Source organism: Garra rufa, chromosome 25 (genome assembly GCF_049309525.1).
Source record: "Garra rufa chromosome 25, GarRuf1.0, whole genome shotgun sequence".
Lineage (NCBI taxonomy): Eukaryota > Metazoa > Chordata > Actinopteri > Cypriniformes > Cyprinidae > Garra > Garra rufa.
Window position 1 is genome coordinate 37,668,887 of NC_133385.1, and position 21,820 is coordinate 37,690,706.

Here is a 21,820-nt window from a genome sequence, read left to right on the forward strand (position 1 = left end):
CCTTTAATACAGACTATAGTTGTAACAGTAAGATATGTAAAAGCTGATGATTATTATCTAATTAGTTTAACACACAGAGCCTAGATCCACATTTTCAAAACAGTTTTGACGGTTTCTAAACTATTTTGACAGTTCTTTTTAGATTGCAAACATCTAGCTGTTCACATGTACAGACATTTTTAAGACCAAGTCAGTGAACTTTTCTGTTGCTGTAAAACTTTTTATAAACATCAAACAGTCAAGAATAAAGAATGTGACAAACTATTTCTCAGAATGACTGACTGAATGAATGTATAGCAGAGTTGAGTCCCAAATTTGATGACTTGTGACTTGACTTGACATAATCAAAGAAGACTTGCGACTCGACTTAGACTTTGACTGCAATGACTCGAGACTTGATTTGGACTTGAACCCTGTGACTCGGCAAGTCTTTATGGCCTACCTTCTAAAACAAGTTTTGATCAATATAGGCTGTATGATATATATCACACTGGTATGATTAGCGCAGCTTTTGGCACTGAGCTAGAGAGGGACTTGCTAAGTGAGCGCTTGTATTGTTTTTATCCACATAATGTTTAGGATATTTAATGTTTTAGACATTTAAATGACATATAATCAATATAAACCACTTACAACAATATGAAACACAGATGTATATTGAAACAGCAGTAGCATAATAATTGGCTAAACCTTTCAAACATAAATAGATTTTTTTTTCATGTCAAACTCATAAAATATGTAGCCTACATATAAAGTTCACTCTATTCTTCCTACTTACCAAGTTAGCAAGTTATTAAATATTTAACTCAACTGATTCATTAAAATCACTGAATCCTTAACAAATGAATCTTGCAAAACAATGGCTTGGTCCCACCTCTGATATATAGGGTCGAATAAAGCTATTATTAAACCACGAACAAGCCATAAAACAGTCATCACAAGAAGGAAAAAAAGAGAAATAGTTGTAAATGTGTTTGTTTGTTATTTGCTCACCAGGATGGATGATGCAGGGATCGCATTCATTTACAGCATTACGACAGCATGGCACTGCATAACCTACCGGAGAGCCCTGAATAGGGCATTTACAGTGGATGACCTCATATTCACAGCATCCCCTACACATCACACTCCACTCGGGCCCTGGACAGTAGTTGTATAGAAACCTGTAATCTAACAAGTAAAACACAACATTAGGCAGTACAGACTGACGTCACAAATTACAGTGAGACAAATTATAATATAAAAACAATAATATGAATCATTTATTTAAGCATTCATTCTAAATCAGGGGTCTTCAACATTTTTCATGGCAAAGAGCCCTTAGAGCCGATAGAGACATGCTCTGTGATAGAGTCACAGTTAAATGTAATAAATAAAAAATAATTAATTGCACTTAAATATTACTAAAACTTAACAACGGAAGCAGAACTCAAATCGAATGAGCTATGGCAAATTTCTAGTTCCCAGCATGATAATTAAATAATAATTGTATGATTAAGTGATTAAGTGAAGATCGAGCATTGCTAAAGAACCTGCTGTTAAGATCCCAACTAATGCAAACACTGATCACTATAATGGTTGCTTAAATTTTAGATTTTCTTTTTGGTGATTCAGGTGTCTGATCATGTCTGACTTTATGTCTGAAATAAGCTTTTAATAAAGTGTAGAAATTAGAGCAGTCAAAACACATTATAATGATCCGATGAGGATAGTTTGAAAAGCATACAAATCATAAACACGTGGGCTTGTTTGCATCTTTTTTTTTTTTTACTACACTCCTCTGATCTGCACATGTTTCTACAGAACATGCTTTCTCTTGTTTTCTACAGAAAGCTGTGCATTCATGTAATAATAATAAAAGATAATAATAACGGTCATTTTGTTTTATTGAAAAACATTTGTTTATTGATCTCTTTATTGAATAATTATTTATAATTATTATATATATACCAGCGTAAATATTGTGATTTCAAAGAGATTTGACACTGAAGAGGGCATAATTTTGATCAAAGCGCTTTTGTTTACTGACCAAAGAAGAACAAAGCACATCCCATTAATTCAGTGGTAAATAAAAATAAATGTAATGTTAAAGTCAAATCAAATATGGGACCTGGGAGTGCTGAATGATTGAAATAATTTACCCTGCCAGCAGAGTAAAGAGAATAGGGGAATGATCTGAGAATGTTCTGGGAATATACTGGGAAGGTTAGGGGAATGTTCCTTTAATGTAAAGAGAACTTTCCTGGCTTTGGGGTGTTTTTCTGCTAAGGGGACAGGACAACTGCACCAAAGGGACGCTGGAAGGGGCAATGTGTGCAAAACCTGGTGGCTGTCAACAAAGTGCGTGCGGACTCAAATGCAGAGAACAAAAGTGAAAGTTTATTAAGAAAACTTCAGAACGCAAAATCAGCAAAAGAGCAAAACATAAAAGAAAAGTGTGGCAATCCAGCGCACACATCCACAGAGAGAGAGAGCGAGAGAGAGAGAGAGAGAGCCGAGAGGATTGACCGGCGCTCCAATGCGGCATCACAGTACGGAATACAAAAGAATAATTAATGCCTCACCTGAGGATCCTGGACACAGTTCAGAGTGAGAATGGCAAGAGATGGTTAAACACATCAGCCATAAAGCGTAAAAAAACAAGACATACCCACGCCGACAGAAGACAAAGACAAGACATAAATAGGCAGCGGAAATAAGAGACAGGTGCGGCTTGATTGAGCACACTGCGCCGGTGATGCGCTGATTGCTCACAACTTGAAATTGACAAAGACAGGATCAAAACAAACACCAAGTGCAACTGACAGTGACAGCGCACAGGTGAAACGACAGGACGGAGTCGGAGGAGGACCCGAATATGACAGTGGCCAACTACAAAAAACAAAAAACCTCTGTGATTGCCAAAAAGGGTTTTGCCACAGGTTTTGCCAAGGGATCAAATGCTTATTTCACTCATTAAAATCCAAATCAATTTGTAAGTTTTTTAAAATGCATTTTTTTCTGGATTTTTTGTTGTTGTTGTTATTCTGTTTCTCACTGTTAAAATAAACCTACCATTAAAATTATAAACTGATAATTTCTTTGTCAGTGGGAAAACATACAAAATCAGCATTATTTTCCCCATTGCCAGCACACATTTATGTTCAAACATGTAAAACTGAACTTTGCATCCAATGACCCCTTTAAGCACTGTTTAAAATATGTATTATTACTATAATGAGTAAGGTTGGGTAAAGAAGCATAGTCACCTGATTGGTCTACATGTATTTTTGTGGACAGTAAAACCTGATTCAAACATATGTGAGTTTCAAATGCCATTAGCTCTTAGTAGTAATAGTATCATTTCGTATTTTAGTATTTTAAGATTTAGTAGATCCTGTAAACATTTTTTTAAAGATCATTTTTGGCTGTCTCTGACTCTGCCCTGGCATCAGGCAAACCAAAAGACAGACAGAATATCCAACATAGTCATTACTGAGTGTTGGTTTGAAAGTTTTTTTTTTTTTTAGATCTGAACATAATGACATTAACAGTTAATAGTTTTTAAAGGTAGCTTCCTGAAGCAGTTTAGTGTTGACTGTCACAAAGGGGGTCTGGAAGACTGAGGTGTGGATCGTAGTCAAACAGGCAGGGTTCAAAAGACGGCAAACAGGAACAAACAAGATAATCCGAAGAGTAATCCAGTGAACAGGCGAAATAGTCAGGGGCAGGCAGCAAGGTTCGAAAACACAGAAACAGTCCTGGATTAAAAACAAAAGGGCAAGGCTTAGGAAAATAAACAGGGAAACAAGGAACACCGGAAACTAGGAAAACGCTCCTGGCTAAACAATGATCAGCAAAACAGATGGGGAAGGGAGTGGCTTTTATATCAAACACTAGGGGTCACATGACAAAACCAACCAATGGGAGACGGACACATAGAACAGAGGAACCAATGAGAACAAGACACACAGACAAGGGTGAAGCAGGGTAGGTTGAGTGAACCCATAACAAGAAGAGTCCATACAGGAGTGCCCTCTAGTGGGGTTACCGGGCACTCCGTAACATAGCCCCCCCCCCCAAAGAGCGGCTTCCAGATGCTCCAGAACAACATAGCACACATAATCCTGGAGGGCGGCAGGGAGGGAGAAGACGGAGCAGGAGCCCCCCAGGGTGGCGCAGACGGAGCAGAAGCCCACCAGGGCAGCGCAGATGGGGCAGGAGCCCACCAGGGAGGCGCAGACGGAGCAGAAGCCCACCAGGGCAGCGCAGATGGGGCAGGAGCCCACCAGGGTGGCGTAGACGGAGCAGGAGCCCACCAGGGCGGCACAGATAGAGCACATGCGGCCTCCACAGCCGTGACAGAGCAGACAGGGACTTCAGGAACGGCCTCCATAGCTGTGACAAGGCAGACAGGAACTTCAGGAACGGCCTCCATAGCTGTGACAAGGCAGACAGGAACTTCAGGAACGGCCTCCACAGCTGTGATAGGGCAGACAGGGAATTCAAGAATGGCCTCCATAGCCGTGACAGGGCAGACAGGAACTTCAGGAACGGCCTCCACAGCTGTGATAGGGCAGACAGGGAATTCAAGAACGGCCTCCATAGCCTTGACAGGGCAGACAGGGAATTCAAGAACGGCCTCCATAGCCGTGACAGGGCAGACAGGGACTTCAGGAACGGCCTCCATAGCCGTGACAGGGCAGACAGGGAGCCTTGGCGGTGCGGGCAGAGCAGGGATAAGAGGCATTAGTGCAGAGGACTCATGAACAGACGAGGCCTCCGGAGCAGACTCGTGGGCAGATAAGGCCTCTGAAGCACAGTGTGCAGCCCACACACTTAAAATGGCGATGGCCATCTTGGGCAGTGCGGTGGTTATGGGGATGCACATCAGGCTTGAGGGTGTAAGGCTTGGGAGCGTAGGCTCTGCGTGGCTTGGGGGCACAGGCACTGCGTGGTTTCGGAAGCGTCGGCTCTACTGACATGCCTGCAGCCCGCACTGACATTAAAGGGAGGGTCCATAACACTGGCAATCAAGAGATGCCGAGGCTCTGGCAGATTAGTCGAGGCATGGCGTGGCTCTGGCAGATTAGACGAGGCGTGGCGTGGCTCTGGATGCTCGGGCGAGGCGTGGCGTGGCTCAGGACGCTTGGGCGAGACGTGACTTGGCTCTGGGGGAGAACATGTGACCTTGCTTTACCTTGAAGGAACGACTGTGACTTGACTTGGTTTAGCTGGAACAACTGTGACTTGACTTGGCTTGGCTGGAACAACTGTGACTTGACTTGGCTTGGCAGTGACTTGACTTGGCTTGGACAGAACAGCTGTGACTTGACTTGGCTTGGCTGGAACGGCTGTGACTTGACGTTAAAGGAGCGGCTGTGACTTGATTTGTCTCTGAGGGAACAGCTGTGACTTGACCTGGACTTGAAGGAACAGTTGCAACTTGGCTTGACTTTGTTGGAGCAGCTGCTATTTGATGTGATTCAGGAGGTGCTGTAGTATCTTGAGGTGACTCGGGTGTGAAACCGTGACTTGTTTTGACTCAGGGAGTGCTGTTATGTCTTGACTTGCCTCAGAATGTAAATCGGTGTCTTGACTTGACTCAGGATGTGAAGCTGTGTCTTGACTTGATTCAGGCAGTGAAGCTGTGTCTTGAATTGATTCAGGCAGTGAAGCTGTGTCTTGACTCGGGAAATGAAACTGTCTCTTGACTTGATTCAGGAAGTGCTGCTGTGTCTTGATTTGACTGAAGGAACAGCTGCGACTGAACTTGGCCTTGGAAGTACACCTGCGACATGACTTGACTTTGCAGGATCAGTAGCTGTAACATGACTTGACTTAGCAGGAACAGCAGCTGTGACGTGACTTGACTTGGCATGAGCGGGTGCTGGCTTGGCTGACAAGGCGTGAGCGGGTGCTGGCTTGGCTGACGGGGCGTTAGCGGGTGCTGGCTTGGCTGACGGGGCGTTAGCTGGTGCTGGCTTGGCTGACGGTCGTTAGCGGGTGCTGACTTGGCTGACGGGGCATTAGCGGGTGCTGGCTTGGCTGACGGGCATTAGCGGGTGCTGGCTTGGCTGGCGGGGCGTTAGTGGGTGCTGGCTTGGCTGACGGGCATTAGCGGGTGCTGGCTTGGCTGCCATTTTGGATGCAGGCTCTGGCGTGGCGGCCATCTTATGAGCAGATTCTGGAAGGGTGGCCATCTTGTGAGCAGGCTCTGGAAGGGTGGCCATCTTGTGAGAAGACTCTGGAAGGGCGGCCATCTTATGAGCATACTCTGGAAGGGCAGCCATTTTGTGAAGTGGCTCTGGGCTGGCGGACATCTTGTGCAGTGGTTCTGGGCTGGCATTCACTGTGGGAACATTGTTGTCCTCCTCTGTGTAAAGGGAGAGCCATTTAACAACAACGCATATTCAATCAGGTCCTTCAGCGTGCATTTAAATTCCCCTCCTGGTAACAGTGATTTAGTGGGTTCATTAATTCCAAAACGGAATAGGTCCTTAAGCCACACTTCATCATAAAAAGGTACTTGATATGAAAGCTTACAAAACTGGTGAACATATTACTCAATGGGTAGATCTCCTTGTTGCAGTTGTAGTAGCTGGTCGACTTGAGTCCATGATCAAGCTGGTTGTTGAATAAAGCCGCTGGATCCGGGTTTGGCTGATCATTCTGTCACAAAGGGGGTCTGGAAGACTGAGGCGTGGATCCAGATGCGAGCTTTATTGAGATAACACAGACGTAGTCAAAACAGGCAGGGTTCAAAAGACGGCAAACAGGAAAAAACGAGATTATCAGAAGAGTAATGCAGTGAACAGGTGAAATAGTCAGGGGCAGGCAGCAAGGTTCGAAAATACAGAAACAGTCCAGGATTAAAAACACAAGGGCAAGGCTTAGGAAAATAAACAGGGAAACAAGGAACACCGGAAACTAGGAAAACGCTCCGGGCTAAAAACCAATCAGCAAAACAGATGGGGAAGGGAGTGGCTTTTATATCAAACACTAGGGGTCACATGACAAAACCAACCAATGGGAGACTGACACATAGAACAGAGGAACCAATGAAAACAAGACACACAGACAAGGGTGAAGCAGGGTAGATTGAGTGAACACATAACAAGAAGAGTCCATACAGGAGTGCCCTCTAGTGGGGTTACCGGGCACTCTGTAACAGTTGACATTATTTCCGATTAATTCTTTACCAGTAAAACAATTTATGTGTTCCTCCAGATGAATGAAATCATCACTCAGCTGACTATACAGTCTGTAGCTGCTACCCTCAGCCCTTAAAAAAGCTCTGAACAACAACATTTATTGGGTTTATATGACAAACTTTAACACGCACAGACAGACTAGAAATACATAAAATAAGAAGTCCAGTATTAGTTCAGCCATGGTTGAGTACATTCCAAATACACTTTTACACACAGCTCACAGGGAAGAGGGACAATGTTCCAGTGCTGTGATTTAATCACCCGATGACCTCATATTTGTGTGTGTTTGTGTATGACTGTGTGATCACTCCAGAAAAACAGGGAACAGTAGTGTGGGAGGTGTCTGTTTGTAAGCAGAAAGCGGATTGGACTTTTTGGTTTTGTTTTGTTTTTTAGCCAAGGTAGGTTCACATCCAATGACTAGTTAAGATTCAAAGCTATAAAGTTACAACAAAACTATATTTAGATATACTCTTAAATTAATAGGTCCAGTTCCCTCACTGCAAAAAACATTTTTTACATGACACCATATTTTCAGAAACAGGATTGGAAACTACTTTCATAAATAATTATGCCCTGAACACAGCTGAATTCAAGATAGCGTATAAAAATAAAAAATGTTTTTAGCATTCTTAGTGAATTTTCTTCATTAAGTTTATTACAGCATTACTACAGAATCTTTCACTATAAATAATGTTTGACATGTAAGTCCAAACTTTAAAGTTTAGTATAGCAGTTGGATATTCCACAGGTTTGAATGATTTAACAGCCATGGAACAAGAAACTCCTCTGGGTCTTGGCAGGGCTCTTACTCTGAATAACCTCTACTAACTCTATATGCTTTCACCCACACTACAGAAAACTACAGTCCAACATTAATGTATTTGTTTCCTGTGCGTGAGGGATGTTCTGTGGAATTCTCCAATGTATTTTTGGATGTCTGCACATGAGGTAAGGCATAACCCTTATTCGAACTAATACTTGTTTTCAAAATGTGACTTGAGGATGTCAAGGGGAAGGGTTCCATGGAATTACTTTTTTTTCTTCTTTGTCCGGTCTTTGCCAAAGGGTGGTGAGTAAAGGAATACAAAGTCAATGATCTGTCTCGTTATCATTGCCAGAAAAAGTCTCAATGTATATCTAATCTAGGGGTCTGTAAGATTAAGACAGGAAGATCCCTTGAATGGGTATTATGAAGTTTATAGTTTCAGTTCACATTTGTTATGTACTCACTCTGTGAAGTTTATTTCGATTTGTAGATTTGAATCCACATACAATGCAAAAACAATAAATTCGACCCATTTCACTTGGAAAAATAAATGCATCTTGACCTTTCTAAAAACCTCCTTTTCACATTCCATTAACTCAGATGTTTTTTTTTTCTTTTAGAACATCACAAAAACATTAAGAAAGAGAGAGAGAGAAAGAGTAAGGGATAGTTCAGTTGACACTGGCTCTCAGACAACAAAAGAGTCTGACTCTTGTTGAAAGCAAATAAATCAGACCTACCATATGGCCAGGCTGACCCCTGAGCCGACAGGAGGAAGATGATGAGTAGGGTAATGCAGGATACAGAGCTGTGGTTTGAGAAGAGAATGCGGCATGCCCTTTGGCTGCGCCCCTTCAGCTCTACAGATAAACACATGCTGCAGTCCTAAGCTCTGTTTACTCTCTGAGCTCAGCTGCTTTGACATCACCTCTCCTCTGTACTTCCCTCCCTCCTGACTCACATTTTCCCTCTCTCTCTCTCTCTCTCTCTCTCTCTCTCTCTCTCTCTCTCTCTCTCTCTCTGTCTCTCTCTCTCTTCCTGCATACTCCACTCTGTCCCAAACCTCTTGCATTCTTTACACATTCAGCACCCTTTTCCTCTCTCTCTTTAAATTTATTGTACTCAAAAGAGAAAGTCACTGTCTCTTGTATCACTCTTTCTTCCTCTACTTCTTTCCCCTCCCTTGGTTTCAAATTTCAGAGTCCAGCATGTAAGAGCCTCCACTAATCAGCAGCTCTGCTGTTAGAACACCCTCTCTATTTCAGAATAAAAGTGTAAATGCACACACACACACACACACACACACACACACACACACACACACACACACACACACACACACACACACACACACACACACACACACGTTGTGTTTACATGTTTTATGGGGACATTCCATAGGTGTAATGGTTTTTATACTGTACAAACCGTATTTTCTATCGCCCTAACCCTACCCTACACCTAAACCTAGCCCTCACAGGAGATTGTGCACACTTTTACTTCCTCAAAAAAACTCATTGTGCATGATTTATAAGCCTGCTTCCTCATGGGGACCTAAGAAATGTCCCCACAAGGGCAAAATTTTGTGAAAAAAATGTTGTGTTTACATGTTTTATGGGTACACACGCACGCACGCACACACACACACACACACACACACACACACACACACACACACACACACACACACACAGAGTGGTTTAGATACGTTCGCTGGAAAAAGTTTTTTAAGAAAATCAAAGCATTCTATTCTATTCTATTCTATTCTATTCTATTCTATTCTATTCTATTCTATTCTATTCTGTTCTAACCATTAGAAAAAGGTCTAATCCAGTTTGCAACTTATATTTGCTAGAACTGCCCACTTAAGCCCAAAGTATACTTTTTTTATTCAGATGCTCAGTGACTGATATGACTGTACTGTAGCATTACTTTTCTAGTTACAATGCTGAATATTTTTAGTCTAACAATAATGATTGTCACAGACTGACTGTGATCAACGACTTTTATTTTGAAAGGAATGTGTGCATGTGCACGCACACACACACACACACACACACACACACACACACACACACAGTTTCCACAATGACTATCTCTCTCTCTAACACATTTTCTAAATGACAGCAAAATATTGTAGCTCTCTGTTTGTTATTCTGTTTGTGTTGTTGTATGCCATCCATTGTCCTCGGTTTAGTTTCATTGTTTTATATATTTCATTTTCTGTTTTCTTTTGTCCAAGTATTTAATGTTCTGTTATACAGTTTAACATCAAAAGAAGTGACACCAGTTCCTATACAAATGTTACCAGACCCATCTTTTTAACTAAACATACATACATTTACTCAACACTTTACTTGCATTGTTGTCCACCTCTCACCAGCCAAACTGCCCAGAGAAAGCTGCCATGAGCTTCCATTTGCCCAGTAGAAACGACACTTCCATTTTTAGTGACATTAGAGGGAGAAATCAAGAACAAGATTTCTCATTCATTTTGCCTGTATTGTTTATGAATTACTGTTTGTTCAATAATGTCATGTTGCATGCGCTTACTATTTCACGAGTTCGCCCTTACATCTAATCTGCTTGAGCGAGTATTAAGCATATTTTGGCGTGCTGTCCTGGGGAAGGGTTCCGGGCCGTAATACAGGCCGGAACCAGAGAACTCCCCCTGCTAGTGTAGGATCGAAACAGATTAGAAGTGGGGAGTAGGGGTGGAGGAGGGATGCCAAGAAACTATCGCTGGATGGAGGTAAGACGGCTGGTAATATATATAGAGGATGCGCTGATTGAATGATTGGTTAAACAGGTTGCACCTGTGCCGAATGGGTTGATTATCTGATCGTGCTCCTCCTGAACCTTGTTTAATCAAACATCATATGTGTGTTAAGTTATCATTCACCTCCACATGGTATATAGCTGAAGTGGATAGACATTACCACCTTGTTATAACCAGATGAGATGCAATAAGATTCCAGCAAAAAGCAATTTGTCTGTTCATTCTAGATGCATCCAAATCAATCAAAAATCAGTAAAGCCAATCAGAAAAATGTGGTTCCTTATTGCAAGTGCACTGCACTTAGAGAAACTGAACTATAAATTCTGCTGTTGAATACTGCATGTTACTGTTGTGGCTATTTAGGACAATATGAAAAAAAGCTAATTAACAAAATATATACTAGTGATGCAAAGTCTGATTCATTTCAGCAAACTGTTTTATTCAGACAGTTCGGAAAAACGATTCACTGGTTCAAGCAATGATATCACTATGCATTTATTTTATAACATGTTATATTAATGAAACATTTAACCCTTGTGCGGTCCTCATTTGGGAGTCACACGAAGGGTCCTCACGGTCAAAAGTGACCGGACACCTGAAACGTAACTTTTTTTTTTCTTCAGTAAAACCAATCTAATATATTTTTGTTCCATAATATTTTTTCTTTTTTCCTTTGTATTTTTAGAGAATGTTATGGTACTAATGATTATTTATGCAATAATAATGATCGATTTTTCCCACTGAAAATAGTAAAAAAAAAAAAAAGAATAATAATAATTTTTAAAAAATATTTTTCAATGAATCCAGTATTTCAGATTAAAATAGAGACTAGGCCTTTCAAATCCATTTTTTGAAGACAGATTAGCACCATCTGGTGGGAGCATAGAAAGAAAAACAAGCCATTTCACAGTGTAACCGCCAGAGGCCTGTATAGAAATCCATAGAGATGCTTAGCCTGGCTAACGCCAAACCACGTCATGACAAGTTCGTCATGAATCGTGGTCTGGGAACCACATGTTCATTTTCTCATATTTGAGGCGTGGTTTACGAATGCCCAGAGCCGTTTATTGGGCGATACGAATGTCTATCAAATGCGCCTGTGCGTAGCTCATAGCCAATCGTTTCAATTATACCGGATGAGGTATGTAGAGCGAACGCCAAAAGTTGCTCTTTTTTCAAAATAAACTTGCGTTCTAAACTACTTAGAACACTATCTAACACCGTGTCTACACCGGACGCGAGCGGCGCGACGCGACAAATGACATTAGAACCTATTATGCTGTCTACACTGGACGCGGCGCCCAAAAGTAATCTGCTGCCGCGTTCTATTTATGACGTGCTCACACAAAGTGTAAATAATTTGCTACGGTCGCTTTGTCGCGTCCAGTGTAGACAGACTTTAGCTGTTGCAGCGCGGCGTGACAACTGTTGCGTCCGGTGTAGACACGGTGTAAGCAGAGGTGGGTAGAGTACCCAAAATCTGTACTCAAGTAAAAGTACAAGTACTTGTGGAAATATTTACTCAAGTAAGAGTAAAAGTAACAATCTTAATAGTTACTTGAGTAAGAGTAAAAAAGTATCCGCTGGAAAAACTACTTAAGTAACTAGTTACTTCTGATCTGATTGATATGAAGCAAAAACCCTGTTTGGAAACTATTTGGAAAGCTTCCACACACCTCTCCTTGAAAGTCTCTTTGTTCTGCTTATATAAAACATAGGCTGAAGTAAAGTAGCCTATCTCAGTCCTGTGATGGGCACATAAACATCACATAAACTGTCATTTTCAATAAAATTTCAAACACACCCAGACGTTTTTCTAACTGTTAACTCTGTCTTTATTTTCACATTTACAACACAAAATTTGTCAGCATCTGCATTTAAACAAGCTAACAGAGTACAACAGAGAAAGTGTGTGTGCAGAGTGTGTGTTTGTTATTATGTTTGTGTATGAACTAATAATTCATATATATTCATATAATATATATATATATATATATATATATATATATATATATATATATATGAATTATTATGTATATATTGTGTGATTAATGGTGCAAATGAATAATGTGCTGGGCTAAGCACCTCTTCCTTTTAAAAGCAGTCTCCTTTTAAAAAGCAGCTCATCTCCCGCGACGAGGATCATCGTGTCAGGACCGCTTCCCACGTATCGACGTGGACACGAAAGGTTCAGCAGACTTTTTGCTCTAAATGAATGGTTGTTGTCATGGTGTAAAGAACAGAAACTGCTCTTTGTTAATAATTGGAATCTTTTCTGGGAGCGCCCTAGGCTTTTCCGCGCTGATGGCCTGCACCCCAGCAGAGTCGGAGCAGAACTCCTGTAGGACAACATCTCCAGGACGCTGCGCTCCATTTGACTAGTAAGCATATCTTCAAATAGTTGCGATGATGGCTTTTGTTATGCACACTTAAACGATAGTATTGGTGCTGTCCAATCGATAAAGACTATGTCTGTTCCTCGAATAGTGAGGTCAAAACAAAAATTTAATGCAGGATCTAGAACAAATCTAATCGTGATTAGACCAGAAAAATGCACAATAAATGAACAAAAACAATTTTTAAAGCTTGGGCTCCTAAACATTAGATCACTCGCACCCAAAGCACTTATTGTAAATGAAATGATCACAGATAATAGTTTTGATGTACTCTGCTTGACTGAAACTTGGCTAAAACCAAACGACTATATTGGTCTGAATGAGTCTACTCCACCAAACTACTGTTATAAGCATGAGCCCCGTCAGATTGGTCGTGGCGGTGGTGATGCAACAATTTATAGTGATATTTTCAATGTTACCCAGAAAACAGGGTACAGGTTTAATTCATTTGAAGTACTTCTACTTAATGTTACTCTGTCAGATATGCAAAAGAAATCTCTCCTATCTCTTGCTCTGGCTACTGTGTATAGACCTCCAGGGCCGTATACAGATTTCCTAAAAGAATTTGCAGATTTCCTTTCTGACTTATTGGTTAATTTTGATAAAGCATTAATTGTTGGAGATTTTAACATTCATGTTGATAATACAAATGATGCGTTAGGACTTGCGTTTACTGACCTGATAAAATCTTTTGGAGTCAAGCAAAATGTCACCGGGCCCACTCATCGTTTTAATCATACACTAGATCTAATTATATCGCACGGACTTGATCTTACTGATATAGATATCGCACCTCAAAGCGATGATGTTACTGATCATTTCCTCGTATCGTGCATGCTGCGTATTAATGATGTTATCTATATAGCTCCGCGCTATCGTCTGGGCAGAACTATTGTTCCTACTACCAAAGATAGGTTCACAAATAACCTGCCTGATTTATCTCAACTGCTCTGTGCACCCATAAATAAACATGAACTAGACAAAATGACTAGTAACATAGGCACTATCTTCTCTAATACATTAGAAGCTGTTGCCCCAATCAAGCTAAAAATGGTTAGAGAAAAACGTACTGTGCCATGGTACAACAGTAATACCCATTCTCTAAAAAATGAAACTTGTAATCTTGAGTGTAAATGGAGAAAAACTAACTTAGAAGTTTTTAAAATTGCATGGAAAAACAGTATGTCCAGCTATAGACGGGCTTTAAAAGCTGCTAGAGCCGAGTACATCCACCAACTCATAGAAAAAAAAAAAAACAATCCAAGGTTTTTATTTAGCACAGTGGCTAGATTAACAAATAACCAAACACCTCCTGACCTGAATATTCCTGCACAGCTTAATAGTAATGTCTTTATGAATTTCTTTACTGATAAAATAGACAACATTAGAAATACAATAACTAATATAGATACTACAGCAACTGATACTTCAACATTAGTCATTACACCCGAAGAAAAACTGCAGTGCTTTACAACTATAGAACAGAAATAATTAAATAAACTTATCACCACATCAAAACCAACAACATGCCTATTAGATCCTGTACCCACTAAATTACTAAAAGAGTTATAACCTGTAGCAGAAGTACCACTTCTTAATATTGTTAACTCATCGCTATCTCTAGGTCATGTCCCAAAACCATTCAAACTAGCGGTTATTAAACCTCTAATTAAGAAACCACAGCTAGACCCTAGTGAACTGGCAAATTACAGACCCATTTCTAATCTTCCATTTATGTCTAAAATTCTAGAAAAAGTTGTGTCTGCTCAATTGTGCTCCTTCTTGCAAAATAATAATATCTTTGAAGAATTTCAGTCAGGTTTCAGGCCCCATCATAGCACAGAAACTGCACTTGTAAAAATCACAAACGACTTGCTACTTGCGGCTGATCAAGGCTGCATCTCATTGCTAGTTTTACTAGATCTTAGTGCTGCGTTCGACACTATAGATCATGACATACTCATAGATCGATTACAAAACTATACAGGTATTCAAGGGCAGGCTTTAAGATGGATCAGATCATACCTGTCCGATCGCTACCACTTTGTTTATTTAAACGGGGAGTCGTCGCAGTTATCACCAGTAAAGTATGGAGTGCCACAAGGATCTGTCCTAGGTCCTCTGCTATTTTCAATTTACATGTTACCCCTCGGTAATATTATTAGGAAATATGGGATTAGTTTCCATTGTTATGCTAATGATACTCAACTATATATTTCAACAAGACCAGATGAAACTTCTAACTTAGCAAAGTTAACAGAGTGTGTTAAAAATGTGAAAGACTGGATGACCAATAATTTTCTACTATTAAATTCAGATAAGACTGAGATATTACTTATTGGACCAAAAAACAGTACACAGAATCTCTTAAACTACAACTTGCAACTAGACGGATGTACTGTTATTTCCTCTACAGTCAAAAATCTGGGTGTTATATTAGACAGCAACCTGTCTTTTGAAAATCATATTTCCTATGTTACAAAAACAGCATTCTTCCATCTTAGAAACATTGCTAAGCTAAGGAACATGTTACCTGTTTCTGATGCAGAAAAGTTAGTCCATGCATTCATGACGTCTAGACTGGACTATTGTAATGCACTACTAGGTGGTTGTCCTGCTTCTTCAATAAATAAGCTACAGTCCAAAATGCAGCTGCTAGAGTCCTTACCAGATCAAGCAAATATGATCATATTACCCCAATTTTACGGTCTCTACACTGGCTACCTATTAGGTTCCGTATCACTTACAAAATACTACTTCTTACCTATAAGGCCCTTAATGGTTTAGCTCCTGCATACCTAACTAGTCTCCTACTACGCTACAATCCCTCACGCTCCCTAAGGAGCAAAACTCTGGACTTTTAGTAGTACCTAGGATAGCAAAGTCCACTAAAGGAGGGAGAGCCTTTTCACATTTGGCTCCCAAACTCTGGAATATCCTTCCTGATAACGTTCGGGGTTCAGACACACTCTCTATGTTTAAATCTAGATTAAAGACTCATCTCTTTAGCCAAACATTCACATAATGTATCTCATAACGTTGTACTTCAGTTACATCTGATCAAATGCACATTAATATTCTTCAGCTTGGGCTGAACATCATTTTTGTTTGGTTGGAAGTTGGAACAGCAGCTACGCTAATTATTTCTCTATTTGTTTCTCTGTCTCTGCCACGGGATTTCCATCCCGTGGTAACTAGGGATGCACCGATCCTTATCGGCCGATCACTTGCGCGTTTTGTCAGTAAAGCCGGTTCTGTAATCAGCGGTAAATGCCATCAGGTGCGTGATTTCACGTTGAGCCGTATATACTACACACAGCCGTTGTTCACTGACAAGCTGCGCACATTCACACTGATAATGAACATTGATTTGCGCAGCTCGTCGGTAAACAACGGCTGTGTGTAGTATATACGGCTCAACGTGAAATCACGCACCTGATGGCATTTACCGCTGATTACAGAACCGGCTTTACTGACAAAACGCGCAAGCATGATCGGCCGATTCGTATCGGTGCATCCCTAGTGGTAACTAGGATTTACACAAGATTCAGTCTGGATTCAGAAGAAGAGATGATGCCAACCCCTCAGAGGAATGCAGATGATGCCAGCCTTGAAACAACATACAGCACTACATAATTTTCCTACAAGTTTGATTATAGCACATAATCATTACAATTAGTGTTCATCATCTGTTTGATTACACAGTTACAGATTTTAACATTTATATCATATGTAAATCGACTTAACATACAGTATTCACCACTAATAAGCTACTAAATATATTGTAGTAGCCTACATTTCTGTACAGCTGCTTTGCAACGATTTGTATTGTGAAAAGCGCTATACAAATAAACTTGAATTGAATTGAACATTTATTTACTTTATTCTTACATTTTATAAGTACATGCATTCATTAGATGGGAATAAATTAAAATGCAATGCCGTTTTTATTTTTGTACATGTTCTGCACTTAACGATAGGTGAGGTGTCACAAAAAAACTTTAGTGAAGTGTACCAATTTGTATATAATGTCACAGTATGCACTTCAATTTATTTAGATTTGTGGAAAATGGATATGAAAACATGCAGACGTTTAGAATGAACGTTTTTTTAACGAACGTGTGTTGTTTGTAAGGTTCAGAAGATATTTGTCATTGCTTGCACAAGCGCATATTGAGGAAAAACACGGACAGTGTGTGAAATATGGTATTATAAGGTCAAAGTGCCCATAGTTACCAAATTACCATTAATAGGGTTCAAGTAGGCATCATATTGACACTTACCGCTACGTGTTTTTCAGGTAGGAGCTGGAATTTTTGTGTGCAGCGATGTCACTTTGTTTTGGTGCACACAGCCTGCATCGCATTATGAAACTATTCTTTTTGACACCTTGAAGTGAAAACATATAGACTTGATTTGAGGCCACGGGTGATCTGTCCCCGATAACTCACACACGTCATCCTCTGCTTCTTTCTAAACGCGCGCTGAACTTAAGTGGGAGATGCGTAGCAGACTCTCGCGAAGCAGCCTCTCCAACGTCTCGCGAGACTTGAGATCAAGTCACATAAACAAATTCTTTTAGATATCTAATATTTATTACAATTTTGTTAGTAACGGAGGAACACCATTAAATGTAGCGAAGTAGAAGTAAAGCTTTTTCACTAAAAATTTACTTGAGTAAGAGTAAAAGTACCTATCTTTAAATATACTCTAAAAGTACTAGTTGCCCCAAAAATTTACTCAAGTAAATGTAACGAAGTAAATGTAATTCGTTACTACCCACCTCTGGGTGTAAGGCTGCATCGAAAGATAACTTCGCGTCTGCTGCCATGCTGGATCCATATTTGGATCCCGTTCTGTGATTGGTTCCCTATCTGAGGTGAAAATTAGGTCCATGGTTTCCAGACTGACTAGCAGCGTGAATAAAATCGCGCTGCGCAAGGCAGTATGGGGAAACCCAGGCTAAGAGATGCTAGTGAATACCCTATTTGTTTTAGACATAATTACTTACTTATATAATAAGTAATGGACTTTAAAATATATTCAGACATTCTCAAAGAGTACTTTTTGTGAAGTTTTAGATATTTTCTTCTTATAAATAATGATTTCAAATTAATTTTTGCATTATGATTATAGTCAATCCTAAACTGCACTGCACTGACAAACCCAAGAGGCAGTGCTTGTTTCTCATCACTGTTTACTGCAGATTTCAAATTCATTTCCAGTGTGTGTCAGTTTTGCCCACTGCTGTGAGCTTTCTTCTGCATTATTACTGAATTATTGAATTAATTTCACATACTCCTAAAACTTTGCTTTGTTACAGACAGCAGTTTATAGGTGTGTGTGTGTGTGTGTGTGTGTGTGTGTGTGTTTATTTTACAGTCTTGATGTTTTAGAGTGTCACCACTTCACTGCTGTGAGCTTTTTCTGCATTATGACTGAATTATTGAATGGATTTCACATATTCTCAAACGTTTGCTCTATTACAGACACAGTAGTTTTATTGATGTGTGTGTATAAGTGTGTGTGTGTGCGTGTATCTGTGTATCTGCGTACCTTTCCCCCGATTTCTCTGCTCTCAGGACGGGGTCGGTCTACTCCTAGTAGCCCCGTACTGGTCGGGCCGAGTTTGGTTCTCGGACCTGATTTCCCTTCTCGACGGCTCTTCATGGGAGACTCCCGTCAGGAGGGATCTCCTCTCACAGGCGGGGGGCACCATTCTCCACCCCCACCTGGAGCTGTGGAAGCTGTGGATGTGGCCCCTGAGGGGGCACAACTCATAGCATCGGGTCTCTTAACTGAGGTTTTTTAAGACCATCCTCCAGTCCAGAGCTCCCTCTACGAGAAAAGCGTACGCCCTGAGGTGGAGGCTCTTCACTTCATAGTGTAGAGACCGCCAGTTAGACCCAGTTAACTGCTCGATTGGTACAGTTGTAGAGTTCTTGGAGGCTCCTTTCTCCACAGGGATATCCCATTCCACTTTGAAGGTGCTCGTGGCGGCAATCTCGGCCTACCGCACCCCTCTCGGTGGCCTCTCAGTGGGCAAAAATCCCCTGGTTACACGCTGTCTCCTCGGTGTGCTGAGGCTGAGGCCTCCAGCATGACCCTGTGTTCCCACTTGGGACCTAGCTGTGGTGCTCGAAACGCTCTGTAATCCCCCCTTCGAACCTATCAAGGAGATCTCAGACCGCCTCCTTTCAATAAAGACTACGTTGCTCTTAGCCCTGTCTTCCCTAAAGAGAGTGGGGGACCTGCAGGCCCATTCGGTGGCCCCTTCTCATCTTGACTTTGCGCCTGGTATGGCCTACGTGTTCCTTTACCCTAGAGCAGGGTATGTACCCAAGGTCCCTACCTCTACACCACAGCCCTTCGTGCTTCAGGCATTCTGTCCTCTTCCCTTCACGGATAATGTCCACAGAGCTGCCCTGTGGCGTAGGTCTGACCAGCTGCTAGTGTGTTACGGTAAACCCAAGAGAGGGTTGCCAGCCTCTAAACAAACTTTGAGCAGATGGATCGCAGATGCTATCTGCTCCGCTTATGAGTCCTCTGGTCTCCCCTTACCTTTGGGGGATCAAGGCTCACTCTACTCGCTGCTTCTAAAGCTCTTCTTTCGGGTGTCCCAATTCAGGACGTCTGCAATGCAGCGGGATGGTCTACTCCCATCACCTTTGTCAGGTTCTATGACCTAGACCTGTTCTCTTGCCCTAGCTATTCCTAGGCAGGGATTTGGAATTCTGGAGGCATGGGCATCTCATTCCCATTCGGGGAACCAGGGTTACATACGTAACCTGGGACGTTCCCCTTCAGGAACTCGAGCTGCGTCTCGAACCATACTTCTGGCATCCCTGCGATCACATGCTTTACTCTTTGAAGCTGGCGCTGTTGCCGGCGCATGTGCTTTTATAGCTTTCTGGCCGCTTACGTCACCCGCCTGGGACGTCACGCCCCTCTATCGGACAGTTTATTCGTATATCAGAGCGTGATTCGCCAATGGCGTTCCCCATAGCGCCTGGGAACCAGGGTTACATACGTAACCTGGACATTTTTTCTTTTTTTTTATCTGCTCAAGTGCTTTGCTTTTAGGAAATGTGGGACTACAACCATTTTAAAGTATTATGGCATGCTCTAGAGCAGGGGTTTTCAAACCTGTCCTGGAGGCCCCTCTGTGCTGCACGTTTTGTATGTCTCTCCTTTCAAACGAACCCAATTGAGGTCTTGCAGTTTCTACTAATGAACTGATGAGTTAAATCTGGTGTGTTAGAGAAGGGAGACATACAAAATGTGCCAGGGCAGGGGTGCCTCCAGGACAGGTTTGTAAACCCCTACTCTAGAGGAAAGTGTTTAGGAAATATCTGTGAGATAATGGAAAACACAGATGCGCTACAAACAAGGAAAAGCCCAGAAAACAGGAGATTTTCTGCCTGCTGTCTACAAAATACACACACACACTCCCTATTCATAACTGACTTCCAGTGCAAAGCCAGAGGCATATCGTATTAACAGATGTCTCACCCAGTAAAAGTTTGTTTTGGTTCTCCATAGAGACATAGAGGTCATGTTTGATGTCTATTTTGGATTTTCCAATTTTGTCTGCATGACTTCATCTGTGATGTAGCCAATAAGCCCTATAAAGAATTTGGAGAAGTGTGTTTATGTATGTATTTATAAACAATTCATTTTGTACGCATTAAGTACTGACTTATTATAACTTCAACACAAACTCTGAATTGATCTGGGCCCTGTTTTTATAGGTTGCTTTTAACATCCAAGATAAAATAATACACAAGATCACCTCATTGGCAAGCCAAGTCACCTTTACTTATATAGAGGGTTTGCACCAATGTCACGTTCTGGTGAGTTACCCGGATACACGGTCATTGCGACGATACTCATCCATGTTGAAAAAAAAAAGACTGACAAGGACAAACACATTTTTTAAATAATTTTATTATTGTTATTATTTTTTTACAAATGCTTAACAATTAGTTTGAGAAGGTATCAAGTAAAACAGAGATGTTCATGAAGTAAATATTCTATACTTTTCTTCTCATGACATCTCACCCCACAATAACAATGAAAAAAAAAAAAAAACAGGAAAAAAATTCAGACCCTTAAGTTATCACCTTTGCAGTGGTTTTGATGTTTTCGGTTTATGATGACAGCCATTTTTATGTCTGTCCAAAGATGTTTGATTGAGTTTGAGTCACTCAATTACATTCACTGAGTAGTCCCTAAATCACCCCAATGTTGTTTTGGATGTGTACTTAGGGTCATTGTCACTGTTTGGTGCGTTCAGCTTTCCTTCTACCCTGACAAGCATAACAGTCCCTGCCACTGAAAAACAGGTTGTCGGTCACCTCTCTTAGCAAGACTATTATACCACTATTGCTCAGTTTGAATAGGCAGCCACTTCTAGAAAGAACCCTGGTTGTTCCAGACTTCTTCCATTCAAGAAATGTACAGAAAAATGCACTCTTGTAAACCTTCATTGCAGCAGAATGTTTTTGTAACTTCCCTCAGATATGTTATGTGCCTCTACACAATACTGTCTCTGAGCTCTTAAGGCTGTTCCTTTGATCTCGTGGCTTGGTTTTCGTTCTAATATGCACTTGTATATGTTAGATTTCATATAGACAGTTTTGTGCCTTTCCAAATCAATTGGAATTGCCACAGAATTTTTTCC

General features: G+C 41.0%; 1 protein-coding gene across 2 annotated transcripts in view; it reads right to left on the reverse strand.

Annotated features, from left to right (window-relative positions):
- The window catches only part of pamr1b (peptidase domain containing associated with muscle regeneration 1b), a 71,695-nt gene that overhangs the window by 22,911 nt on the left and 26,964 nt on the right, over positions 1-21,820 (reverse strand). Inside the window, exons 1-2 of one of the 2 annotated variants that reach the window (XM_073832286.1) lie at positions 8,703-8,895; positions 994-1,170 (exon numbers count right to left, since the gene is read on the reverse strand). In XM_073832286.1, coding sequence (XP_073688387.1) covers positions 994-1,170; positions 8,703-8,838 — 313 coding nt within the window. In that variant the 5' untranslated portion in view covers positions 8,839-8,895. Of the gene's footprint in view, positions 1-993; positions 1,171-8,702; positions 8,896-21,820 lie in introns of those variants that run through there. The other variant, XM_073832287.1, reaches the window with a different exon arrangement.